Source organism: Ascaphus truei, chromosome 9, assembly GCF_040206685.1.
Source record: "Ascaphus truei isolate aAscTru1 chromosome 9, aAscTru1.hap1, whole genome shotgun sequence".
NCBI lineage: Eukaryota > Metazoa > Chordata > Amphibia > Anura > Ascaphidae > Ascaphus > Ascaphus truei.
Genome location: NC_134491.1, coordinates 37,800,495 through 37,813,818, shown reverse-complemented (window position 1 = coordinate 37,813,818; position 13,324 = coordinate 37,800,495). Strand labels below are relative to the sequence as shown.

Genomic DNA, 13,324 nt, shown 5'->3' with positions numbered 1-13,324 from the left:
GAGGATTATATAGTGGCTCTACTTCTAACCCCATCTTCAGGGATCATTTGGCCCCGCAGAGACAACATTTATCTCCCTAGCCATACTCCATGTTGTTATTCTATATGAATTAAACGATTCAGCGCTGGAGTGCATTTATCACTAAACTTTCTGCTTGGGACAGGAAAACTTTTGTCCCAAGGTGTGAAACACAACACTTATCACAAGTACCCACGTCCTGCTTTCTTTTGTGCTAGCATACACGAGCAGGGTGGGGGAGCCTTTGATCAGGGGGTTTATTGTAGACCACTTGTCTTCCCCCTGAGCATTAACATACCATATGGGCTCTAGCCTTCCCGGGCTTTTACCCTGGACCCAAAATACAATACATTCTTTAATATCTACCCATATTAAAATAATCCGTTCTGTGGGTCTGAGCGGGCTGACATTTGCCAGGTCCTCATGCCGGAGGACCCTTGCCATAGTGGCCAAATATCAGCCTTCCACAACCCTCAGAACCGGAGATACAAAAACCAAGTTAAAATCCCCTATTAACTTTAATGCAGGATTCTCCGCTATAAGCTCAAAGAAATCTCTGCGTTTCACTCTCCCATTGAAATCAATGGGCTCCGCCGCTATAGGCTTTCAATAGAGCAACTCCGCCATTGAAGTAAATGGGAAAACCACAATTTTCACATTTGCCCATACTCTGTCTGGTTGATCGGAGAGGGCTGGAAAAGGCCATGCAGTCATGCAGGAAATGGCCATGCAGTGACTACATGCGACCAAATCCAAGTGTTCTGGTACTCACAGAACCGGAGATATAGGTTTACACTTTATACACTTTCGGACTTAACCGTTTCAAAGCGACGCGGCTTTCCTCCATTAGAATCAACATGGCCGGCGCCTCCATAGGAAATGCATGGGCCGGCCCCGCCATAGGATTCAATGGGACCTCTGCTACCATTAGAGTCAATGGCGCGACCCTCGTGGCGAGCGCGACCCTTTACGGGGGTCCTTAATTCTCAGACCCGGTGGTGGTCGAGTGTGGGGGTTCCTAGGATCTAGGGGCAAAAATAATTTTATTTCTGGGTGCCCTAGAACAGAAGTTCCCATGCCAATTGGCCGTGAACTTGACCGAGGCCCTAGTTCCCCCGCCATTGGCGCGATCAAAGCTCTTTTTTGACAATGTTGCCGCTCTTTGCGGTCTGGCAGGCTGCCAGCTCGTCTCCGGAGGTCGGCTTCCAGGAATCCCCATTGAAATGCATTACTCCATTCACTTTCAATGGGAAACCGCCGCTCCTCTTCTCGAGCGCCACCTGCAGGTCTTCTACGGAAACGGGCCCAAATCGCCGGAATCTCCATAGGATTCTATTGAGCCCCAATGGCGACCTATGGAGAAACTGCAAAATGGAGCCTGCAAAGGCGGGAAAAGGGACAAAGGGCCATAAACACAGAATTAACATTAACCCTTTCCCTCCCGCATAGATCCCAGTGTATGTGTTGGTGCAGACACTGGAATGGGAACAATACATATTCACAGGGGGATACACAGTTGGTGCTGAAGCAGGGGCATAACTACAGTACTGGACATCATTCCAGTTAACCCCTCGCCTCCCAGGTGAGAGCAGAGGGTGGCCAAATGGGGTGTAACCCCTTTAATACCGGGCCAAAACCCCTCTCCCATGACAAACATTAAATCTTTATTTGTGTCCCCTTGCTGGGAAACACTGCAGTCACAGCATTCACAGATTTACATGGTTGCACAGGTTGCACAGGTTTTCATCCATACAGATTGCAATGGTTATTTATATATTTCCTTAAGTGGTGCATCTTCTCGCTGTGGTAACACTCACCTGGTGGACCAGGCCCCCCTTTTCTTCTTCATCTGTTTGAATCCCTTTTACTAAGTGTCTGCTACTGTAATGCTGGCCTTGTCTGTGTAACCTTTCCGTTAGTTCTCCATCCCTGCAGAGCTACTTAAACTGTGGATGGGGCTTGTATGGCTGATCCCCAGACAGGGGAGGAGTAGCGGACGTGACCTCAGGGCCCGATGGCAGCGGTCCATTAACAATTCAGCCCCTGATTTGCCCGGCATGCCCGGTTCATCCACCGGCTTATCAGGTCTTCAGGGTCCAGGATCTCTTCAGGGATCCCCCTTATGCACAGATTGTTGCGCCGGTCCCTGTTTTCGCTGTGCTCCTGCCGATCCTCCAATTCTGCCACTCTGGATTCTTATTTGTCTCCTGGTGGCACCTCGAGCTTTCCTCCATTCATTCCTCTAGCTCATTTGTGCGTGTGCCAATCTGAAGGATATCTTTCTGGAGGCCCTCCACTTCTCCCCTAAAGAAAGTTTTGAGGTCCGTTAAGAGCTGGGCTATCTCCTTTTTTATAATCTGTGTGCTCCGCCGAGGTCCCCTCCATCTCCGGAGCAGAATCGGAGTCCGAAACCGCCGAGTTCTCCTCAGCCCGGGCCTTTCCCGATCACGTAAAATAGGAGCGCACATCAGTTTTTCGCTTATTCTTTTGCCGTGTCGTCGCCATCTTCCGTTATGTGGTATGTTTGTAATCCGTAGAGTTTCGTAGGCTTAGTACTGTACGAATAAAATTGCTGAGTTTCGTTTAAATTGCCCTTTATTAGCTTTGAGTGCCGGCGGGTAGCAGAGCTTTTAAATTAAACCTCCATCGCCGTACCCGTCGCGCATGTGCCTCCTGTAGTACTTAGTTCTCTTTCTGCATGGTAAGTAGCTTGTTTTACTGCTGCATTCACAGCGAGGCTCAGGAGCTAACCCTCTAATCTGCCATCCAGTATAGCGTCACCGGAAGTCTCCTGTAGTACTTATTTTTATTCATTTATTGCCGGCCGTGTACAAAGTGCAGCACTCACACTTGCATGCGCTTAGCCGCTGCGCGTGCACCTGAATAGCTGTTTTTAAATATTTATGAGTGCTTTTAGATGTTACTTATTATACTGTAATGCTTCAGTAGCACCTTGATTAGGGTCCAGCTGTTTTTTGTGTGTGTTTTTTGCTTATTTTCTATTCTGGGGACACTGTACCTTTAATTCTGGCCGGCGGCGGCCATTTTGGATCCGGCTGGAACGCACAGAGCAAAGCAGCTCTGATGCAGGCGGCAGCCCTGTCTTGTTCCCCCTCCACAACGGGGGTGCAGGAGGGCAAAGCGGGGGTGCAGGAGGGCAGGGGGGGAGCGCGCCCGACCGGACCCGCAGCAGGGATCAAGTTAAGCCCCGGTGTACAGTTCTCCCTCCTCTCTTCCCTGTCACAGGGCAATGGCAACCATTTTAGAAGCTGTCCATGTGCTTAATTTATTTTTATTTCCCTGTGGGGCAGCGCTGGTTCCCGGGCCGGGCCTCGCCACTGTCGATCACTTGACAGGCAGACAGGGTCTCCGCTTACCTCCCCAGCCCCAACCACGGTCGCCCGACCTTCGGAGCACGCAGGATCTGCCCGCAGTCTGGCTGCCCGCCAAAACGAGATGGCCGCCATGCCGCTCGCCTTGCCAGCTCTCTTCTTTGCTTGCTTTTTTTTATGCTTCGCTTTTAGGGTCGAAATATTGTCCAATTTCTTTGTTTTTTGTCTCCCAATCTCCCCCGTCACCTACTTTCTCCAGGGGTACTCAGGTTGAGGTATTTTGGCCAAATTATAGTTCATTTTTTTACTTGATTAAAGCTTTGCCTGGAGGCGCTCCAAACAAACGCAGCCTTTGTTATTAGGCTGCAAGCCACGCCCCCAAGATTGCTGTTTTTGATTAATGGTATAACGGTTGCATGCTTGAAGGAGGATGGAAAGGTACCAGAGTAGAGGGAAGAGTTAAAAATCTGTGTGGGCATAGGGATTATAGAATGAGCAAGAGGTTTTAGGAAATGGGAAGGAATGGGATCAAGAGGGCAGGTGGTAGAGGGAGAAGAGGAGATCAGCAGTGACACATCCTCCGAGATAGCAGAAAAAGAGTCAAGAAAGGCAGGAGGAGAGTTAGGAAGCGCTGTGGGATGGGAGGAGGCAACAGATGGGATGTTCTGACGTATGGATTCCACCTTTTCCTTAAAAAAGTCAGCAAAGTCCAGTGGTGAGATGGAGGAAGATGAGGAGGCAGCCGAGGGTGGTCTGAGTAGAGAGTCAAAGACAGAAAAGAGTCGGCGTGGGTTAGACTTGTGTGTGTTGATTAGTGATGAAAAGTAGGTTTGTTTAGCCTGAGAGATGGCAGAGTAGAAACAGGACAGCATACATTTGTAGTGAAGGAAGTCTGCGAGCGTATGAGATTTCCTCCAGAGGCGTTCAGAGGAGCGATTGGAGGAACGCAGCATGCGTTTGTGGGAATTTAGCCAGGGTCTGGGGTTAGAAGGGCGAGGACGGCAGACAGAAAGCGGGGCATGTAGATCAAGAGAGTAAGATAAGGCAGAGTTGTAGTTCCTGACCAGGTTGTCTGGGTCTGAAGCAGAACTGAGAGAGGAGAGAAAGGAGCATAAAGTGGAATCAAAAGCTGGTAGGTTAATAGAGGGCAGGTTTCTGCAAAAACGAGGGCTAGATGGAGATGGAGAGGGGGAGAAGCGAGAGAGAGAAAATGAGATGAGGTGATGGTCAGAGAGAGGAAAAGAATAAATGGAGAAATCGGTGAGTGAAAAGTTTTTAGTGAAAACCAGGTCTAGGTAGTGGTCATCTTTGTGGGTGCTGGCTGCAGTCCACTGTTGAAGGCCAAAAGAAGAGGTTAGAGAGAGAAAGCGGGAGGCCCAAAGAAGAGAAGGGTCATCAATGTGGCAGTTGAAGAACAGGGGAGTCTGAGGAGAGAAAGAAAGAGAGCCAGGATTCAAAGTGAGAGAGAAAGGCAGAGGGGGGGATGAGTAGAGGTAGGTGGGCGATAGATGACCGCCACGTGGACAGGGAGAGACGAGAAGATCTTGACTGTGTGAACCTCAAAGGAGGGAAAAGCAAGAGAAGGGGGAATAGGAAGGGTTCGGTAACGGCAGAGATAGGAGAGCAGTAGCCCCACACCTCCACCCCTGCCATCAGGGCGTGGAGTGTGGGAGAAGGAAAGGCCACCGTAGGAGAGGGCAGCTTCCAGAGCAGAGTCAGACTGAGTGAGCCAGGTCTCAGTATAGCAAAGAGAAGCAGGGAGTGAGAGAGAAAGAAGTCATGCACGGAGAAGAACTTGTTAGAGTGGGAGCGAGCATTCCAAGGGGCACAGGAGAATGGGAGAGAGGACAGAGGGTGGCAGGGGATGGGTGTGAGGTTTGGAGGGGTTGACACCAGAAGGAGTAGAAGTTGCATGTGGGAGGCGAGGACGAGAGCATGTAGAAATAAGGCAGGGACCAGGATTGGGAGAGATATCCCCAGAAGCAAGGAGGAGAAGCATGGAAAGAAAGAAAACGTGTGAGGAGGATTTGTAGGGGTGTGTTTTAGTGCAGGGTGTATAGCTGTGTGGTGTCAGAGGGCACAGGTACACTGGCGACACACTTAATCGCAGTGCGGCCAGATCCGCAAGCCGGGAGATTTCCCGGCTTGCTAGTGGCCGCCCCTCGGCGTGCCCGCGCGGTCACGCGTGCCCCCTGCCTGCGCCCCCTGCACGCGCGTCCAGGGCTCCCCGAGGGAGCCCTGGTGTCCCACGATGTGGGGGACGGCGGCAGGGGGTTCCGGGGGACCCGGCGGACCCGGCAGCGGTAGGGAGAGCGCCCCGATCGGAGGGCGCTCTTCCGCTGCTTCGGCGCGCGCCCGTCACCCTCCGGCGCGCGCCAGGCTACTGCTGCGGCCAAGAACGGGCAAATGCTCGAATAAACTTGGCCGCAGCAGTAATAAAGAAGTTCATGTGAACTCAGACATGGTGAGTAAAGGAGAGATGGAGATATATGAATAGACTTAGAGACATAATGAGTCTGGTAGAAGGAAGTGTATAATTTGAGAAGAAGTGAGGTTACTGCAAATATAAAAAGTAGAGGTGGCATCGCAGCAATAGTTAAGTGTTGAGATGTGCAGTCAGGGATGATATCCTCCTTTCTAGCGTAGATCAATTGTAGGAATCAGAACCAGTAGGTGGTGTCCACTTTTCCACTTCTTTTTGAACTTCCTTTTTAAACTTCATCTAACATTCTACAGTACTTTAAGCATGTATACTTCAAGCATGGCTGCTGTGTGTCTGCTTATATACTTTTCAAAAGTCACCTGGCTGGCCAAAGCAACTTGATTAGTTTGTATGGTATCATGGGAGAGGGGGTTGGCCTGGTATTAAAGGGGTTAAACCCCATTTGGCCACCCCCTGCTCTCACTTGGGAAGCAAGGGGTTAACTGGACTGCGGTCCAGTAATGTGTTTTTACCCTGCTTCAGCAACCAAATGTATATTCCCCTGTAAATGTGTATTGTTCCCATTCCAGGGTTTGCACCAACCCATACACTGGGATTGATGCGGGAGGGAAAGGGTTAATGTTAAGTCAGTGTTTATAGCCCTTTGTTCCATTTTCCCGCCTTTTCGGGCTCCATTTTGCAGCGCTCCATAGGTCGACATTGCAGCCCAATGCAACCTTATGGAGATTCTGGCGATTTGGGCCCGTTTCGGTAGAAGACCTGCAGGTAGCGCCCGAGAGGAGGAGCGGTGGTTCCCCATTGTAAGTCAATGGAGCCATTCATTTCAATGGGGATTCCTCTACGCCAACATCCAGGAACGGGTTGGCAGCCATCCAAACCGCAGACCGCAAGAGCGGAAACATTATCTGAAAGAGAGCTTTGATCACACTGAGTTCAAGTTCAAACACAATTGGCGTGGGAAACTTAGGTTCTAGGGCACCCAGATATAAAATTCTTTTTGCCCCTAGACCCTAGGAACCCCCACACTCGACCACCACCGGGTCCAGGAATGAAGGACCCCCGTAAAGGGTCGCACCATTGACTCTAATGGCGGAGCGGAGGTCCCATTGAATCTAATGGCGGCGCCAGGCCCATGCAGTTCCTATGGCGGCGCCGGCCATTGATTCCAATGGGGGAAAACCACGTGGCTTTAAAACGGCTAAGCCGAAAGGGTAAAATGTGTAAGCCCATATCTCCGGTTCTGTGAGGACCAGAGGGCTGGAATTTTGGTCGCATGTGGTCACTGTTCTGGCATGACTGCATGGCCATTTCCAGCCCTCTCCGATCAACCAGACGGAGTATGGGCAAATGTGTAAATTGTAATGTTACCATTGACTTCAATGGCGGAGCTGCTCCATTGAAAGCCTATAGCGGCAGAGCCCATTGACTTCAACGGCGGAGTTGCTCCATTGAAAGCCTATAGCTGCGGAGCTCGTTGATTTCAATGGGAAAGTGAAAAGCAGAGATTTATTTTAGCTATAGCGGAAAATCCTGCATTAAAGTTAATAGGGGGTTTTAACTTGTTTTTGTATCTCCGGTTCTGGGGGTCGTGGAAGGCTGAAACTTGGCCACTTTGGCAAAGGTCTTCCGGCATGTGGACCTGGCAAATTTCAGCCCACTCAGACCCACAGAACAGATTATTTTAATATGTGTATATATTAAAGAATGAATTGCATTTTGGGTCTGGTATAAAAACTCAGAGCCCATATGGTATGTTAATGCTCAGGGGGGAGACAAGTGGTCTACAATAAACTCCTGATCAAAGGCTCCCCCACCCTGCTTGTGTATGCTATCACAAAAGAAACAGGACGTGGGTACTTTAGGATAAGTGTCGTGTTTCACACCTCGAGACAAAGGGTTTCCTGGCCAAAGCAGACACTCAGATGCCAGTCTTGTGGGAGGGGGGCTAAGGAAATAAACCCATGATTAGAATAATATCTGCCCAGTGGGCAGGTATTAAGTAGCCCCTCAAGTGAGGTGGCAAGGAGGGATTGGGTGCAGACAACTGTTCTCCAATGACTTGCACTCAATGCCAGGGTATAGGAGTGAAACTCCATATAAACGAGTGTAAGCCCTATGCCCAGTGTCTTTGTGTCTTTTCGTGATGTCTTCAATTTTACCAACTACTTGATGCCTGATTGCTGTATGAATTGCTAATCCTGTTTCCTGATTACTTCATCCTCCCAATCCCTAAGTAAGCGCTATTTCTTATCTGTTATTCGTATATCTTGTGTGTTCACCTTCTTTAAGGAATAAACTATATTTATTATATCTAAGTCGTGTTCAATTAAACGCAGAGATTTTGGTGTATATTATACCCTGTCACTAGCTACCGTGACATATGGAACTAGTGCTATTTATATAAGAGGCTAAGACCATTGAGAATTCAGCATTTGCATATCCACCCCCCTCCCCCAAACTCCCTCACCCCCCCCCCCTAATTTTTACATTCTTTTTAGAGGGGCCTGATTCTTTCAGTTTAGGAAGTTGCTTGTAATCAAAATAACCCTCTCACTACTGTTGTTTGAAATAATATACACATTGTTAATGATGCCACTGATATTAAACATGTTGTTTCTGTCCTCTTGTTTTACAGAGTTAATAGTAAAATCTGCGCCCACCAAACGTCCTAAAGTAAAGCCCACTGCTAGAGCTTCAAGTAGAGGCAGAAGCACAACTCAGCCACCTCACAGGCCTACACCTGATTGGGTTGAGGAACTCTTAAAACTATTGCAAAGTTCAGGAGAGAACTCTAGAACACTAAAAAGCCCCACAACCACTCAGCCAACCACAACAAAACCTCCAAAGCCAAAGAAAGGCGGGAAAAGTGGTGAGAGGAGAGGGCGAAAAAACAAAAGCAAATTAACCGGTGTTTTAGATACAAGGGAAAGCTCCTCTGAAATCCAGAATGGAGCAGTTCGTTTAATCAACAGCCAAAGCAGGTCTGACCGTGGAAGAGTAGAGATCTTTATCAATGGAGAATGGGGTACAGTGTGTGATGATTTATGGAACACCAAGGCTGCGACTGTGGTGTGTCGCCAGTTGGGATTTCCTCACGTTATAAAAGCCAGCAAACAAGCTGAATTTGGAGAAGGACGTACCCTACGGATTCTCCTTGATGATGTTAATTGCACTGGGAATGAGAAAAGCCTGCTGGAATGTAAACACACAGATATTGGGAAACACAATTGCACTCACCAAGAAGATGCTGGAGTTATATGCAGCCGTAAAGAAAATGCTGGAATGGAACACTAGCGCATTGGAACAATGGATATTGAGGCTTTAAGTTGGGCAGTGCCATCTCATTTAATTAAACATGCAATTAAACCGGTTGTACCTAGCTTGTTAACAAATTTAACAAGCTCTATGTTAGCTGAATCTCTCATGGACCCGAAAGTTAATGTACAAGATGTTCCCTGAGATTTTGAACACCCCTTTTTTTTTGTAACTTAAATTTTTATTGAGGTTATTCAGGGGGGGTGGGGAGCACAGAAAAGAATAAGGAATGGGAGGGGGGAAAGCAAAATCATAAGGGCAGTTGAAGGGTCCATTTATATTGCATACATCACAAGCCATGGATTACATATGTTACATATCTGGTATTATATTGTATGTCTTTATTTATATAGCGCCATTAATGTACATAGCGCTTCACAGTAGTAATACATGTGGTAATCAAATAAATAACATAATATAAATAACAGATCATGGAAATAAGTGCTTCAGACATAAAAGTAACATTAAGGAAGAGGAGTCCCTGCCCCGAGGAGCTTACAGTCATATTGTTAGGTGGGGAGACTGTACAGAGACAGTAGGAGGGAGTTCTGGTAAGTGCGTCTGCAGGGGGCCAGGCTTTATGTGTCATGTGTTCAGAATATCCACAGTGCTATTCATATGCTTCTTTAAGCAAGTGTGTCTTAAGTTGGGTCTTAAAGGTGGATAGAGAGGGTGCTAGTTGGGTACTGAGGGGAAGGGCATTCCAGAGGTGTGGGGCAGTCAGTGAGAAAGATTTAAGGCGGGAGAGGGCTTAAGATACAAAGGGGGTAGAAAGAAGACATCCTTGAGCAGAACGCAAGAGTCGGGATGGTGCATAGCAAGAAATTAGGGCTGAGATGTAAGGAGGGGCAGAAGAGTGTAGAGCTTTAAAAGTGAGGAGAAGAATGGAGTGTGAGATGCAGGATTTGATAAGAAGCCAGGAGAGGGATTTCAGCAGGGGAGATGATGAGACAGATCTAGGCAAGAGTAGAGTGATTCTGGCAGCAGCATTTAGGATAGATTGTAGGGGAGACAGGTGAGAGGCAGGAAGGCCGGACAGCAGGAGGTTACAGTAATCAAGACGGGAGAGAATGAGGGCCTGAGTCAGAGTTTTAGCAGTCGAGCAACAGAGGAAAGGGCGTATCTTTGTTATATTTCGGAGGAAAAAGCGACAAGTTTTAGAAATGTTTTGAATGTGAGGGGCATATGTGAGACGGGAGTCGAGTGTGACCCCTAGGCAGCGTGCTTGGGCTAATGGGTGAATGATCGTAGTTCCAACAGTAATGTGGAAAGAGGTAGTAGGGCCAGGTTTGGGAGGAAGTATGAGGAGCTCTGTTTTAGCCATGTTGAGTTTAAGGCGGCGGAGGGCCTCTCATATCTGACCTTTTCCCTGGGGCGCTCAGAGTTTAAGGCTCTCACAACGGGACGGGTTTGTCTCTTGGCATTGTGTATTGTGGTAGCTTATAGTGGTCTAGTCACTCAGTGGCATGGGACCTCCTAGATTTAACTCTTCCTCCTGGGATGAGTGCTTGTAGGTTGTAGTAGGGGCACCTTTCTGTACCTCAAGGGCTCTATGTGACCCACCTTCTAGGATAACTATAGGAGGATTGATGTAGTGTCTATGCCCTGTATACCCGCTGAGTGGATCCAGGGCTCCCAGACTGTAAGGAATTCACTGCAGGAGTAGGTTGTCAGACTCAGAAGCTTCTCCATTTGACAGATAGAGCCCAGTCTGTTTTTTATTTTAGATAAGGTAGGGATTCCCTACTGCTTCCATATTGCAGCCAATTCACATCTGATTGCCGTGGAGATATGGGAGACCAGCCTGTTCTCCTGTCTAGATAGGGCGTCAAATAGTCTGTTCAGTAGGAAGAGTCAGGGATCCAATTCCAAGTCTACTTGCAGGATTCCCTGGATCCACATTCTCACCTTTTGCCTTAGCGCTGATACCCTGGGGCAGGCCCACCACATGTGGATGTAAGAGGCCTGACCTCCACACCCTTTAGACAGTCTGAGGGGTAGCCTGGGATAAACCTGGAAAGCATCTGGGGCATTAGGTACCACCTCATCAGTACTTTGTACACATTTTTCCGGATTACTATGGAGATCGAGCACTTGGCTACTGCTACGAGAATATCGTCCCAGGAGTCCTTGTCGATTTCCTCTACCAGATCATTCTCCCAATGGGTCATATATTTTAATTTATTGTGGGCATGGATGGGGGACCCAACTATCGTTCCGTAGATACAGGAGATAAGCCGTGCTGATTCCTCATCCCTTAGACATTGGGTTTCATATTTTGCCAGGGGGTCTGTAGGGCCCAGACTTTGAAGGCTTTAAGTTGCAGGTACCTAAATATTTCTTTATTCGGGATGTTTTTTTCCTTTTGTATGTCTGCAAACGGTTTGATTTTGTGGTCGGGGCCCTGGTTACTTAATCTAAGCCTCCCTCCACAATTGAAAACTCCTCTCCGGCTGTCCCGGGCTAAAGAGTGGGTTCCCGAATATAGGAGTCATCAGGGATTTGGTGTGTGTCCGGTGGTGTTTATGTTTCACTGATTCCCATAGTCTGAGGGAGTGTGTCATTGTTGGCAAAACTAGTCTGACTCTGTACTTTTGGGATATTGGAATCCATATTAGGTTTTGGAGAGTATAGGGGTGGAATAGAGAGCTCTCTAGCTTTGTCCATCTCCTAGAGAGGTGGTCAGAGTGCCAGAAGGTCAACTGGCTCAGCTGGGTGGCCCTATAATATGAGATAAGGCATGGCACAGCCAGGCCCCCTGCCTTATTGGGTATTGTAAGTATCTGTCTCCTGATTCTGGGCCTTTTTCCCCCCCCAAATGAAGATTCATCTTTACGCATTGGATTTGCCCTATCCAAGACACATTGTAGTGGGACCATTCCCCTAAGTCGTCCCTTTCAGTAGTCTGGGGTAATTTTCCCTGTATAGAGTATAGTAATTGTAATGTGCATGCCCAGATATTTTATGGATGAAGATTGCCACTTAAAATCAAAATTTAGTTCCAGTAGTTTGACAGAGCTGTGCAGGATATTGATATTGAGGGCCTCGGACTTACTATTTATTTTGAACCCTGAGATTGAGTTGAACATTTCCATAGTAGAGAATAGATTGGGAAGAGAGGTCAGAGGGCTAGAGATTGTGAGGAAGATATCATCCGCGAATACTGTTATCTTGTAGGATTGGTCTTTCACCTGAATCCCCGATATGTTTGGATTTTTTCGATTTACATGCTGCAAGTGGTTCCATACACAAGGCAAGCAGCAAGGGCAACCTTGCCTTGTACCATTCTTTATAGGAAAGAGTTCCGAAGGGAATCCCTGGCAAATCGCCCTCGCTGTTGGCCCCATGTACAGCACCTTGACTGCTTGGAGGAAAGGGCCATTAAATCCAAAGGCATGCAAAGTCTTCTCCAGATATACCCAGTCTATGCGGTCGAATGCTTTTTCTGTGTCTAGACTCAGAACCATGGAGGGGATTTTGTTTTTGGAGGCAAAGGCTATCAAATCTATAATTCTCCTCGTGTTGTCCGAGGCCTGCCTTCCTGGTATAAAGCCCACTTGGTCAGGATGGACCAGGAAAGGTAGTCATTTGTTTAGTCTGTGTGCAAGAATCTTGGAATAAATTTTAAGGTCAGTGTTAATTAGGGAAATGGGTCTGTAACTTGCACAGTTGGTCGGGTCCTTTCCTTCTTTATGTATTAGGCCGCGCGTATAGAGCCCGTGACGGGCGACGTCACCCGTCGCCGTCAGCGAAAGTTATATTCCGCTTTGCTGCGGCGGCGCGTGCGTACTGGCATTTGATTGGTTCAGGGGCTGTCACATGAGGTGACAAGCTTTTATTAAACATATATATACACATAATGACGACGCAAAAATCAGTGGGTTATAAAAACAACTAAAACACAGGTGCGGGTATATACAGGAGGTAAATAATAGATTAATATCTATAATTCTTATTCATAAATGGAACCCTCCTGATAGGTAGCTCCGATAGGGGAGGTATGCGGTGGGGATAATAATGCCTGGTAATATACGTGTAGCAGATAATGCTAGCAAATGCAATGGCAAAATCCACCACCTAAATCAAGGAGAGGGTGGAGTAATTGTGTGTATACTGCCACTGATATAGCAATACCAAAGATAGGTGCCTCAGTCTGTGTCAATCAATGGTAGTGTATGAAGTGCCATGGTCAGTGTGACTGCATGTGGTAGTGTTC

At 47.8% G+C, this 13,324-nt stretch overlaps 1 protein-coding gene across 3 annotated transcripts in view; it reads left to right on the top strand.

Annotated features, from left to right (window-relative positions):
- Nucleotides 1-13,007, top strand: part of HHIPL1 (HHIP like 1) — a 116,403-nt gene extending 103,396 nt beyond the window's left edge. For 2 of the 3 annotated variants that reach the window (XM_075614391.1, XM_075614390.1), the window contains one exon: nt 8,429-13,007. In XM_075614391.1, coding sequence (XP_075470506.1) covers nt 8,429-9,087 — 659 coding nt within the window. In that variant the 3' untranslated portion in view covers nt 9,088-13,007. The remainder of the gene's footprint in view (nt 1-8,428) is intronic. The other variant, XM_075614392.1, reaches the window with a different exon arrangement.
- The last annotated feature ends 317 nt before the right edge of the window (nt 13,008-13,324 follow it).